The following is a 13995-nucleotide window of genomic DNA, read 5'->3' as shown; positions in this document are numbered from 1 at the left end:
ACTGAAGCAAGAATACTGGAAACCACCTAACTGCTCACAATGTAGGGACAAATTATGAGCCATGTATACAGTGGAGTATTATATAGCCTTCAAAACCTGTCCTGATATGGAAAGTTGTTCGTGATACTGTTTGGGGGGAAGCCGGCTGTACAGCAACTTGTAAGTCCGTGATCTCATTTAAGAGGGAGAAAAAGAACACTTCCAACAAGACTGTGTACACCGTGCACGTGTGCAAAGGTGTGCTTTTAGTTGCCCTGAAAGCTGGATCTACCCCACACTGGAAATAGTAGTAATGGCTATCCCCTCTGAGAGCAGGAGGGACTGGGAGTTAGGGGGTGTGGTAACGAGAGACAACAGTCTACAGACACACTAGAGATTTCTGTATTTCGATTCTAAATACTTTTACTTCTTTAACAAGCATGTATTCATGTCATATTTGTGCTATTTTTAAATTAAACATTTATTTAAATCCTGTTTTAAATATTTCTTTTTAAGGCTGACTGCAGCTGCGTTGTGCCGGGATAATCGGTCCATTTGAGTAAAAAAGGGTGATGAAGTGGTCTCACTTGGGACCCAAGGAGACGCAGAGGCAAACAAGCACGGCAGCTCAGCCATGCGGTGAGCCTGGGTCTCGCAGTGCTCTCACCTGCATTTTCATTGAATCCTCACCTGAGAGCCAGGAGGTGGTGCTGCTACTCTCCCAGGTGAGGTAACAGGCTCAGAGCTTAAAGACCCTGTGCGAGGCCACATGACTAGCAAGAGACAGTGCTGGACTTGAAGCCAGATCAGGACACTGGGCGTCCAGCTTGGGAGGTTCCCTGTCAGGGTCCACAGCTATGCTAATGGCAAGCAGTCGTCCCCACGGAACCCTCGCCCTTACTGCCTTTCATTCAAGGAGACACCTAATTCACGATGGGGTCAACCTGTCTGCAGCTACCTGCAAGTCACTGGGTGGTGTTGGGGGTTTCAGGGACTCACCCAGCACTTTACAGAGATGCTGGCGGTCCCCAGTGGAGGTGGGGGAGACAAGAGGGGTACCTCTCATACTTACTTTCTAGGAAAATCCACAAACAGGGTCACAGCCAAGGTGATGATGAGGTCAAAGATCATAAGCTTGTACATTTCCTGCCCAACTTGGGTCTCCCAGCACTGAAACCCGAGAGAGAGAGAGAGAGAGAGAGAGAGAGAGAGAGTGAGACCCAACTGGCAGAGAAAGTCTGGTTCTCAAACTCCTCCCAACGCCCTTTCTTGCCCCAGATCCTGCTGCCTCTGGTTTGATCACCAGCTGGTAGGCCCCGATGCCACAGCACAGACTGGTTCTCAAGCCCTGAAAAGGGACTCCATTGCAAGGCCAGAAGTGGGTCACCTGGGATTCAAACTCATGGCTCCACGCTCTGCTCTCCTGCTGCTAAGCCTATTCTCCAAAATAACATACCCAGCAGGATGCTCCCATCCCTGCAGCCTCACCGGGTAGAGTTTCTGGTTGTAGCCGCAGAGCTCACAGGAGCTGTCACCACAGGAAGTGATCTTAGAGCCCAGTGTGAACACCAGCACGCAGATGGTGGCCAGCCGCATGAAGACACACCTGCAGGGAAGGAGGGAAAAGATGGGGGGCCCAGACCCCAGAACTGGGGCTGCAGAGCAGAGAAGCCACCTTTCTTAGAAGCAAACCCACAAATGGGTAACAGCATTTCTATATGGGATGGTGAGAAAGTTCTAGAAATGATGGTGGTGATAAAGGCAGGACATGTGGAATGTACTTAATGTCACTGAATGGCACACTTAAAAATGGTGTCTATGGTAAAGCTTATGCCTGTACATATTTATCTTTTTTTTCTTAATGGCAGGAAAAAGGTAAGAAAACTGGGCACTCTTGAACCCATGACAACACAGCCACAGCACAGAACATGCCTCATTCCTGGAAAGAACTCACTGAACTTCACAGGTTTCAGCTTCGAGCCACAGCAGATACATTGGAAAGTGAAAAAAGTCCAAGCAGAGTTGAGTAGATGTGATCCTATTTTTAAAGAAATGTGGGAAAACTGACAATAGCAACAGAAGTTGCAATGAGGGTCGCCCAAGAAGGCCAAGTGCAAGGGAGGAGGGCTGGGAGCTCTCCGATGTTTTAAAAGATGTTTCTTCTATTCTTTGGTTTGTAATTGAAATTAAAGCAGACACATTCAGCAGTGTGGGGGGGGGGTGGGAGGAGCAAACCCACACCATCTGCTCCTCTCTCGTCACTGAGCCTGCCACCTTCCGGTGTCATGAGGTCCCAACACCACTGAAGGCTATAACTGAACACTAAAACGGAATCTAATGAGAAGTCTGCAGCAGCAAGGCAGTTCACACTGACCACAGGGTACAGAAAAACCAAACACCCCAGGAAGACACAATGAACTAAAATTCAAAGGACAGGGCATTCTAGGGGTCAAATTCCCCAGCTTTTCCCACAAATCAAAGGCAAAACACACAAGGAGGGGGATTCTTAAAAGAAGCTAACAGGCTTAAGAGAACAGTCAAGGCTACACCATTTTTTGGATTCTGATTTGAACAAACCATGTGCAATGCCACCGAGGAAGTGATCTTTATTAGGTGTGGTAACGGTTATGTTTTTTAAAAGGCCCTTGTCAATTCCAGTACTAGATATCTGGGAGAAGAATGCAAAAAACACTCATTCCAAAGGAGATAAGTCCTCTTATGTTCATTGTAGCACTGTTTACAATAACGGGAACAATCTAAGTGACCAAGGACAGATGAGTGGGTTAGGAAAATGTGGCATATCTATGCAGTGGAATACTATGCAGCTATAAAAAAGATGGTTTTTGTCATTGACAACAACCTGGATGAAACCGGATGCTAGGTGAAATAAGTCAGGAGAAAGACAAATACCAGATAGTTTCATGTGGTATATATAGAATCTAGAGAAACAAAAGGGTCAGACAAAACCAAATCAATGACAAACCCCAGAAATCTGACAACAGACTTGAGGCACCAGAGGGATAGGGGGAGAGTGGAGAGCAAAGTGGGGAGAAGGCCCAGTGGACTATGATGGAGGGTGATGGCTGCCTTGGTGGTGGGAGTAGTGTGGTGACATATATCTGGAAATAGATCCTACACCTCTGAATTACAGATAGAAGTATAAACCTATGTTACTGCAATAAAAAATATAAATAAGAGATATTTATAAAACACACACACAGATCTGTACGTACATCGGTAGTGAAAAGTTTACATGTGCGATGACATGTTGCCTGAGATTTGCTTAGAAAAATCCAGCAAAAGTGGCAGGAGGGAGTAGATGAGATGAGATCAGCAAAATGTTGGTAATACTTGAAGTGATGGATATTATTACTTCAACTAACTTAATTTCTGAAGGAAACCGGTTCTTTGAACCATTCATTCTGTTGAAAATTTCCAAACAAAAGGTTTTTCTAAAAAAGATGCAGATGCAATTTGAGGCAATTGATAAGCAGAAAGAAAATTCTCCAGGCTTGTGTCTGGTGCTCAGCACACATGTTTGTGTTAACTACCTGGACCCTGCTTTACTCCTGCCTTTTTTTTTTTTTTTTTTTTTTTAATGAGACTGAGTATTTATTTAGAGTAAAAGCTTTGAGAACAGATTACAAAAAGTCAACTGTAGCACACACAATTGGTGACTTGGCCACATTCCGGGGTATGACTACTACTACTGCAGGCTTCTACTGCAGGCACTTTTAACTCTCCTCCCCATGCCCCTGCCTGAGGGTAGTGGGGTGGAAGAACTGGGAGCTAACGCCTCTGGGAGACGGCCACCCATAGGTTGGGTGAAAACTGAAGATATTTTCCACACAAGATTCACAGTTTCCCAGTTAGACCACAACCCAGTAGCCAACAGTAGCAACTTACTCACCAACACGCCTTTATCAGTTGTGTGCCCTGCTCTCACTTCCTCTCTCTCCTGCTGGTACACAGCAGTTATTTCTAATATCTCTGAGCAATGCCGCCTCCTTGGGCCCCACCTCACACCCTCAGCTTTCATGTGCTAACATATGAACCAAAAGTATAATACTGATGAGCAGTCAAGTCAATAAGATTTTGAATCACATGCAAACTCTGATTCACTCATGGGGCTGCCTGAAGGTTGAAGAGGATTCTTGGCTCAGCAGGAAAATGTATCACTACTGATTAGTAATGTCTGCCACAGGCAAGGGAGTAGGCAAGTGTGGTGTGCTTGACATGTGCAGGCATTACCTAAGGATTGTCAGCCGGATCTCAAAGCCTGGGGAATAATCCTCATAGTAGATGATCCTGGCAAAGATCATGGGGGTGATAAAATTGGCCAGGGTGATCACAATAGAAGGCAGGTACATTATTAAGAGGTTCTCTCCCAAAACCATCTTGTCAATTTCCTATGGAGAGAACAAAACTTGTCAGGAGTAAATAAGGAAAGTTGCATGACAAATGAATCTATGTAGTCACTGTAATAGATAATTTAAACTATTTAAATTATCTAATTCACTTAGAATAGCCATTTTCTCTTCTTTCATAGTAATAGACAATGTAGCCACATAAATATATGGATATCAAGGATTAAACTGCATTTCCAGGCTTCCCTGGAAGGCCTGTGGCTAGGCACAGCCATCTGACTACATTTTGGCCAAAGGGATGTAAGTGGAAGTTTTAGGTGCAACCTCCAGGTCATGCCCTAGAAGCTTTTGTGTTCCCCCACATCCTTCAGCTTCTTCCCACTGTCTAGAACATGGATATGGGGAGATATCATGCAACATCTACAGAAGGCACCCCCTCAGGATGGCAGAGCCACAGGTGGAAGGGACCTGGGTCCCTAGTTGTATTGATCAGAGCCCCTAGACCAACTTGGATTTTAAAAAACCACTGTGTTTTTTAGTTCAACTGAGACTGCAGATAGTAAGTAGAGGAGTTAGAATTTAGTAATTCAGGCAGTCCAGCCTGGATTTGAATGCTGTGAATACTAGGAGGAGTGGGTATCTTAAACTCTGTTTTGGATGCATTTTTGTTTCTATTATAAGTGGAAATTGATCACCTCTGATTTTTAGGTCTCCGTCACATCAGCCAAAGTCACAGCCCCATATGACAAAGAGAAAGAGGGCTGGTATCTACCTGCCTTGGAGGTTTGCAATGGTACTTAAAAATAGCCCCACCACCAGGGAAAGTTCAATAGATTTTCATGAGGCACTGACTTTTTTCATGTGCTCTTGCGAGAATATAGTGGCTCTGTAGATGGCATAGAAGCAAGCTGCTAACACAGCCAGGACAATACAGTTCAAAAACAGTCTTAGGGAGTAAATCTTTATGGTTTCTTCTGAGGTCCTTTCTGCTATTTTCTGCCGTATTCTTTCTTCCTCCAGATCTGCCTGAGGATCAACAAAAATGCACTGTGATTCTTGGGGTGGAGAACCTATGATTCAGCCCCCCCCCTCCTTCCCAGGCATCTTTAAGATGTTCCTTAAATATTCATCTCGTTCAAGATACCTTCCCAGACTAAGCCCAGGTACTTTCATGTTTACTAAAGGTCTAAGTCAAGGCAGAACCTCCTATTTAAGAATGTAGTTACTTTGCAATAAGTGGAAAATAGAGCCCTAATGACTGATGCCGTTACTTATATGGCGCACGTACTGCTTCTTTAAACAGACACACTGGTGACCATCCCCCATCTGATGTTATAATTGCCCCTTCCTTGGGGGCAGATTTGCTCAAGAAGCTACTGATCACTTCTCTCCTTATTCACTAGGAAAGTCTCTTCTATTTTGTATTCGCTCCACTCCACCTTATCACCAGAACTTCCCTCCCCAGTCCTATTCCTCCTGAGATAAGCAATGGAGGACAAATTCTCATCAAGTAGAAAAACCACAGTAGAAGGTGCAGAGGGAGGAGGGAAGCCGCCACCTGTTCCCACCATGTCATGTCTCTGCCTCCCTTCCCAGCCCCGGTTCCCAGGCTCCACACCTGGGCCTACGGTGATCAAGCTCAAGCAGCTATGCTCTGCGGAAAGAGCTCGAAGGGACGTAGGGGAAACCTGCTAAGCGCTGAGGAGAGCAGGCCCGCACCTCACCCTAAGGCTCAAGCCTGCTGGCAAGGAGCCCCTCGGAGGAAGCCCCCACACTCACTCGCAGCTCGTACCGCAGGCTGCTGTGCTTCAGCTCGGCCATGCTGCGGTTGGTGATGCAGAAGTCCCAGCCGGCAAAGATCTTGTTGCAGTAACTCTGGAAGTGCTCCTCGCTCCGGATCAGGTTGTATTTGAACCCTTCCACAGACCTGTGCCCAAAACAATGTGATCCTTCGCAAAATATTGGCCTGGTCTCAAAAAAGTTTCAAAAGGCTGCAGGCTGGCATGGTCAATGGCTGGACAATTCTAGAGGTATGTGGCCACTAGCAGGTATCTCACTGTTGAAAATGACTTGCTTTCACCCATCCCGTGGCTCCTCCCACAGCTGGGATAAAAGCTAAATTCTTTAATGCAACCTTGCAGCCCTGCGGGATCCGATGTGACACCATCTTTCCTGCACAGGGCCAGTCTGCTGTAACTACAGGGGCCTTATTATCCTTTCCATAAACACACAAGCCTCTGCTCCTGCCTCAGAGCTTTTGCACGTGAAATTCTCCCCCTACCCTCTCCTGGGACAATTCTTCCCCTGCCTCTTCCTACCCTTTAGCTCTCAGCTCAGATATCCCCTCCACAAATTCCCTACGACTGCACCCCTAGTTGTGAGTCCTCCGACTTCAAGTTAGTCTCTCTTATTTCCTCCACAGCAATGACTGCAAACATTTAGTGCTGTAGTCCCTGACTCTTACTTAATTTTAAATTCCGGGCCTCCCTGGTGGCCTAGGAGTTAAATCTCAGTGCTATCACCGCAACGGCCCATGGTGACGGCCTGAGTTGGACGCCCAGCCAGGGAGCCGTGCAGCAGACCTCTCCTGTCTCGCCCGCTGCTCTCCTCAGCAGTGTTATTTCAGTCAGTCTGCCTGTTCTGCTCCCAACTCTGACTCTGGTGAATCCTCTCACCTCTGGCCTATACCCCAGTTCTATCAGTCAATAAATTAAAACAATTTTTAAAAAAGAAAGTATTTAATTCCTCAAGGGCAAGTAGCCTTGTTGTTTTGTCACCTTTGTAAACTGAAATGCCTGGCCCATAATGTGGGCTTTCATTTGACATTTGATATATATACATCAAATGCCACACACCCTGTAGATGAAACAGGATATTTTTAGGATTTGCCAGTAAGCTGTGAAGGCAATAAAACTGGAAGGATTTATAGTGATTATTCATTCTGCCAAAGGTTCATAGCCAAGAATTTAGCAGATGCACCTGAGGTGCTTTACCAAAATGTAGACTGTACTTCTGCGAAGAGCTGTTTATTATGTCCCACTAAACCACTTGTTTACCCTGAGAAATGGCACTCTGAGGCTATTAATTTAGTAGGTCTCAGGGGATCAGAAATAAGTTATGTCATAAAGCTCAGTGGAGATTCCAAAGTCCCGCCCTGTTGAAAACCTCTGATTTTACAGATGCGAAAGCTAAGGTCCAGAGAAGGAACATTATTTCCCTAGATCCAGAGTTAGTAGCAGAACTGGGGCAAAGTCAATGACAACAATTTTAATTTAATAAATAACTACACATCACCAGGACCAGCGCCAAGACCTTCACCTGTCTTCCCTTGCACCCGCCCATTTCTTAGGCAGTGACTCCCAGTCCAGGCACCGCCAACAGACTTCAGCCATCAAAAATAATGTAATGAGATAAACTTACCTTTTCACAATCCAAAGAAGGCTGAGGGCTAGGTAGACAATTGTGCTTAATAAATAAGCCAGGGGCAGATCATAGGTGAAGTTGTAAAATTTCACCCCATCAATGGTGTAATGTCCATAAAAGAGCGAGGTCTCCTCCAAAAAACCCTGCAACAAAGCCATCAGCATGTGGTCAGACTGGTGAGCTCATTGCAGGAGACCAGTCTCTGCATCAAGAATCTCATATTCCAATGTTTTTGTTCATCCCTGAACAACCAGAGACCAGAACAATCCCAGAGGTATTATGCTCTGGGATGCTCAGGCAGAATTTGGGGGAACAAAGGACATATAAAACCTGAGCATTAAAAATACACAGATATATCACAAGAATGAAATTAACAAAGCAATTCCATGTGCAATGCCCACAGAAAGAGTAACATACTTAGCGATAAATTTAACAAATGAAGTGGAGATCTTATATTCGGAAAACTATGAAATACTTAAAAAATTAAAAATAGCTAAATAAGTGGAAAAAAACATTTTTCCATGGCAAACTCCCCAAACTGACTCTCTAGATTCGACGTACCCTTATCTAATTCCAACTGGCTTCTTTGTAAAACCGACAAGTTAATCCTAAAATGCATTCGGAATTGCAACAGACCCAGAATAATCAAAAGAATCTTGAAATATAAATAGAAGACATCTTGAAATAGATGTGTGCAGGACTCACACATCCCAATTTCAAAACTTAGCATAAAACAACAGTAATCAAGAGGGTGTGGTACAAACATAAGATTAGCGTATGGCTATCGACAGAACTGCAGAGTCCAAAAATGAAGCATACACTCCACTACCATTTGATAAGGGAAAGAGCAGTCTTTTCAAAAAATGACACTGAAACAAATGTAGTCACAGCAAAATAATGAATCTGAATCCCTACCTTACACCATATATAAAAGTTAACTTAAAATGGATCAAACACTTACAGGTAAGAATCAAAACCATAAAACTCTTAGAAGAAAATAGAGGGATGAATCCCCACGACCTTGGACTTGGCAGTGGGTGGCTAGAGAAGACACCAAAAGCACAAACAATGAAAGAAAATAGAAATTTATTTAACTTCTTCAAAACTAAACTTCTATACATCAAAACACATTGCTAAGAAGGCAAAGAGGGCCTCCCTGGTGGTGCAAAGGGTTAAGTCTCAGCACTATGAAGCTGTCTGCAGCTACTGCAGCACAAGCTGGATCTCCGGCCAGGGAGTTACCCACATGGCACAGCAGACCTCTCCTGTCTCGCCTGCTGCTCCCTTTCTGTGTATTTCACGAAGTCTACCAGTTCTGCTCCCCACTCTGTCTCTGGAGAATCCTCTCACCCCACCCCACCACCAGCTCTGGATTACACCCCAGTTCTTCTACTCAGGAAAAAAAAAAATCTGTATCATAAAATCTCAAAACCTGTAAATCCATGAGTGTGAGGAGGCTATAACTATGATGTAAAAGGTTGGTGGCCTTAAGGGAGGGGTACTTTTGCTTTTTACTTTGTAAATTTTATATTTTTAATGACCACCATGTATTCTTATGTGAATAATGAAGTAAAACTCTTTTTTTTTTCTAATAATAAATTTTATTTTTATATTCCCCCATACAATTGCAAACGCCCCATTCTGACCCCAATCCTTCCCCTCCCGCCCCCCACCCCCCAAAAAGTGTCTCTGGTTCATAGTTTTTTGTTGATTTTGATTTTCACTTTCTTATATTCATTTTCCTGGTCCCTTATTTAAGTTTTCTAGATTCCTGTTATGAGTGAGACCATCCGGTATTTTTCTTTTTCTTTTTGGCTTATTTCGCTGAGCATGATCCCTTCCAGCACCATCCATGTTGCTGCAAATTGCATGTGTTTATCTTTTTTGAATGCTGAGTAATATTCCATGGTGTATATGGACCACATCTTCTTGATCCAGTCATCTATTTTTGGGCATTTGGGTTGTTTCCAAAGCTTAGCTATTGTAAACAGTGCTGCTATAAACATAGGGGTGCAGGTGCTCTTTGGAATTGATGTTTCTGTGTCCTTTGGGTAAATACCTAGGAGTGGAATTGCTGGATCATATGGAAGCTCTATGTTTAGTAGGTCCAGAAATCTCCACACAGCTCTCCATAGTGGTTGGACCAGTTTGCACTCCCACCAACAGTGCAGGAGAGTTCCTTTTTCTCCACACCCTCGCCAACATTTGTTGTTGCTAGTTTTTTTAATATGTGCCATTCTCACTGGTGTGAGATGGTATCTCATGGTAGTTTTGATTTGCATTTCCCTGATTACAAGTGATGTTGAACATTTTTTCATATGTCTGTTGGCCATTTGCATTTCCTCTTCAGAGAAGTTTCTTTTTAGCTCTTCTGCCCATTTTTTGACTGGATTATTTTCTTTGTTGTTGCTGAGTCTCATCAGCTCTTTGCAGATTTTTGTGATCAGTCCTTTATCATTAGTGTTGGGTGCAAAAATGTTCTCCCAGTTGGTGGGGTTTCTCTTTGTTTTTGTTATTGTCTCTTTTGCTGTGCAGAAGCTCTTTAATTTGATGTAGTCCCAGCTGTTTATCTTTGCCTTCACTATCACTGCTTTGGGTGATGTGTCTGTAAAGATGTCTTTGATGTGCAAATCACGTAGTGTTTCGCCTATATTTCCTTCTATGTATTTTATGGTTTCAGGTCTTATGTCTAGTTCTTTAATCCATTTTGAGTTGATTTTTGTGTATGGTGTGAGGTAGTGGTCAAGCTTCATTCTTTTGCATGTAGCGACCCAGTTTTCCCAGCACCATTTATTGAACAAACTTTCTTTGCTTCAATGCGTAGTCTTTGCTCCTTTGTCAAAGATTAGTTGACCATAAATCTGTGGGTTTATTTCTGGATTTTCTATTCGATTCCATTAGTCTGTATGTCTGTTCTTGTGCCAATACCATGCAGTTTTGATGATTATGGCTTTGTAGTAGAGATTGAAGTCTGGGAGTGTGATGCCTCCATTTCCTTCTTTTTTTTTCAGGAGAGCTTTGGCTATTCGGGGTTTTTGGTGATTCCATATGAATTTCATTGAAGTAAAACTCTTAATAGGAAAAAAATCTAGGAACAGAGGACTCCACCTTCTCTAGAACCCGGAATACCAGAGACATAAGCCATAAAACCTTGCACAATTCCAAGAAACCAGTTTTTATTGCCCCAGGTTGGTATCAGGGATGTTAACAATCTCTCCCTCAAAACAACATAACATCAAAGGACAAAAGTCCACTGGGCCTGGAAAATAAGGGGTCTGATTTGATCATCAGCCTGTTTCAGTTGTTTTCAGTAAAGACCAACTACTTACCATCACGCATCCTCTCTTGCTATTTAAAAATAATGGGTAAGAATAAAATTAAAGTTCAGTAAAAGTAATTCAAAAATTATTTTGGACATGGCTGTTCTTGGTCATGATTCTTTTATGGAGCAGTTATAATCACGTGCATCTAAGTCTCCCATAAAACCTTTCCTAGAAGAAAGGTTCTGGTGCCTGGAGACCTAGAACAGAAATGTCTGCTGTGGTGGGTGCAGGGGTTAAAAGATAGTGCTATTGAGCCTCCCTGGTGGCGCAGTGGTTGAGCGCTGGGTTGCGAAGCTGCCCGCAGCCTCCGCAATGCCGGTTTGATCCCCGGCTGCTCCCCGGCCACCAGAGGAGGGTCCCACATGGCGCGAGACCTCTCCTGCCGCCCGCTGCTCCCCTCAGCAGTGTACTTCGGTCCTTCTGCCTGCTCTGCTCCCTGCTCTGGCTCTGGTGAATTCTCTCACCCTCCCGCGCTTCTGACTGTACCCAGTGCTTATATAAATAAATAAATAAATAAATCTTTAAAAAAAAATAAAAAGACAGTGCTATCAAGTTATCCTCAGCCACTGCAGCACAAGTTTGATTCCCGGCCAGGGAGCAACCCACATGGCGCAGCAGACCTCTCCTGGCTCACTCACTGCTCCTCTCAGCAGTGTATTTCAGTGAATCCACCTGTTCTGCTTCCCATTCTGTCTCTGGTGAATCCTCACAGCTGTCCTGGGGTTTGATCCCAGCTGACCTTCACCAGCAGGTGGCCTTGGGTGAGTCACTGAACTTCTCTGGCAGATTTGCATGTCTGCAGTTCTTTCATTTGCCTAATGGGCATTTTAACATTTGTATCTTGTAAACAACTAAAGGAGTGGCCCTCCATCAGGGGAATTTGTCCCCAGGAAACATGTGATGTCCAGAGCCAGCCCGTCACAGCTGCCAGACATTGTTAGAGACCAGGGTGGGGGGCGACGCAATACCCTACAGGCCCAGGGGCACCCCCAGCAGAGTTATTGGACTCTCAGTGACAATGGTGTAAGGCTGGGCAGCCCAGGTCTTTCGGGTAATCTTATTTGCTGAAAAAAGGGGGACAAGAGCATAACAAAAAACTGTTTTTACAAAAAGAGGATTTAGAAAGCCTTTGAACATACTCTAAGAAAGATAAGATTGATCCCACTCTAGCGCAGTGGGTGTCCACTTGGATAAAGAGACTTTCAGGGATTTCCGGAAATGAGTAGTATGTGTGCATATGTGGGGTGGGTGTGTATCACATCTGGCAACAGGTGTGCATGTGCAAGTCACATGTGTCTGGGTGTATAAATTCCAGGAAGAACTTAATTCAGGTGGGCTAGGACCCTAACATAATAAAGCTTTTCCATGTCAGAGATATTAAATCCATCCTTTTCAGGTTTATATTCCCTGAAACTTCTTTCAGGGGCTGGGGTCGGGTTCTGTGTTTGTTGCAGGTCAATAGAAGGGAGTAGGGTCTAGGAAGAGGATAAGGGCTGAGAGTGATAAAGCCTAATTTCCTGCATTTTCTAGCAGGGGTGAGTGAGCACTGTCCTGGCTGACAGGTGAACTGCAAATCCTGTTTCTTTGGTTCAGGAAACTGATGTGTAAATTAACCTCCAGTCCATGGAGGGTCCCCCATGCAAAATCATGTTCAATACTCACAGTGCCAGAGAGCAAGTCTACGATGTAAGTGTAGAAGTAAACCAGTCCGGAGCTACTTATTGGATAAACCGTGCACTGAATATCTGTAAAATAAATAAAAAAAGAACGTTAGTGGAAATGGTTTTAGTCTCTATAGCTCATCTATTCATCCATATCCATCTTTGCGTATAGACGTGTGCACACATAAGTGTATGCGCACATTTATTTAGACATGTCATACATGTATGTGTCTATTTGTGTATGGATGTGTCTGTGTGATCTTCCATCTGCAGAACAAACTCCAATGCACCAAGTCCTGTTGCATTTCCCTTCTCGCTATTCTCCCAATCACCTGGGGACACAGGCTTTTTCCTATTTATTTTCTATGTGGCTCCACTTATATTACAGGTTTTCTGTTACATTTGCATTTTGTGTTCTGAGGGTTCACATTTGCCCATGTTTTAGAATATCTGATTAGCAGAATTGTATCACTTTAAGCACACCCAACTGTGAAAGATCTCTCTGTGTGTAAGAAAATAATGCAGTTTCATAGAGAAACCCATGTTTACATATGTGCAATTAACCAAGGCGTTGTTTGAAAACTAATTTCAGTGACACTACTTTATGCCTGAACTAACTGACTTCTCTGTATATCAGTCAGCAACTGCTGCGTAACAACTAACCTTGATTAACATACCAAATGTTTATTTTCTCACTCATGAATGTGCAGCTTGAGTTCACTCCTTTGGGCTGAGCCAGAATGAACTCTTGGCTTCCACCTAGGCCCAGGTCTGTCCCACTAGACTTCATTCTGGGGTGCAGGCTGCATAGGCAACAGTTACCTTAGCACTGCTCCTTCCACAGCCACTGCACAGAGCCTGGTCAAGCTAGCGAGTCAGGTGGCCAAGTGCAGAAAGTACTCTCTGTCCACAGTGGGAGGCCCTACAAAGTCACAAGGACGGGGAAACAGCCCCATCTACCACCCCTCTCCGGACCTTTATTTCTCCTTAGTTATGTAATGGATCTGAATCAGTTCTCAAAGGCCAAGCCCAGCTCTGCCATTTAATAATTCTATCATGCATGTGTTCATTTATTCATTCAACAAACATGTCTTAATCACTATACACCAGGTAGCTAGGGATAAAGAGATGAGTAAAAAACAGTTTCTGGGCCTCCCCTGGTGGAGCAGCAGTTGAGCGCTGGGCTGCGAAGCTGCCCGCAGCTTCTGCAGCTCTGATTCAATCCCCAGCTGGTGGAGAGGG

General features: G+C 44.1%; 1 protein-coding gene across 2 annotated transcripts in view; it reads right to left on the bottom strand.

The window, feature by feature from the left end:
• TMC7 (transmembrane channel like 7) overlaps positions 1 to 13995 on the bottom strand; it is a 43714-nt gene that overhangs the window by 7722 nt on the left and 21997 nt on the right. For both annotated transcript variants that reach the window (XM_037507536.2, XM_037507537.2), the window contains exons 5-11: positions 12755 to 12837; positions 7767 to 7912; positions 6126 to 6273; positions 5199 to 5372; positions 4231 to 4388; positions 1468 to 1585; positions 1052 to 1149 (exon numbers count right to left, since the gene is read on the bottom strand). In XM_037507536.2, coding sequence (XP_037363433.1) covers positions 1052 to 1149; positions 1468 to 1585; positions 4231 to 4388; positions 5199 to 5372; positions 6126 to 6273; positions 7767 to 7912; positions 12755 to 12837 — 925 coding nt within the window. The remainder of the gene's footprint in view (positions 1 to 1051; positions 1150 to 1467; positions 1586 to 4230; positions 4389 to 5198; positions 5373 to 6125; positions 6274 to 7766; positions 7913 to 12754; positions 12838 to 13995) is intronic.

Source organism: Talpa occidentalis, unplaced genomic scaffold, assembly GCF_014898055.3.
Source record: "Talpa occidentalis isolate TD23 unplaced genomic scaffold, MPIMG_talOcc4v2.1 talOcc4.12, whole genome shotgun sequence".
Classification (NCBI taxonomy): Eukaryota; Metazoa; Chordata; class Mammalia; order Eulipotyphla; family Talpidae; genus Talpa; species Talpa occidentalis.
Note: the sequence above shows the minus strand (reverse complement) of the source record. Positions and strands in the feature narration are given on the sequence as shown.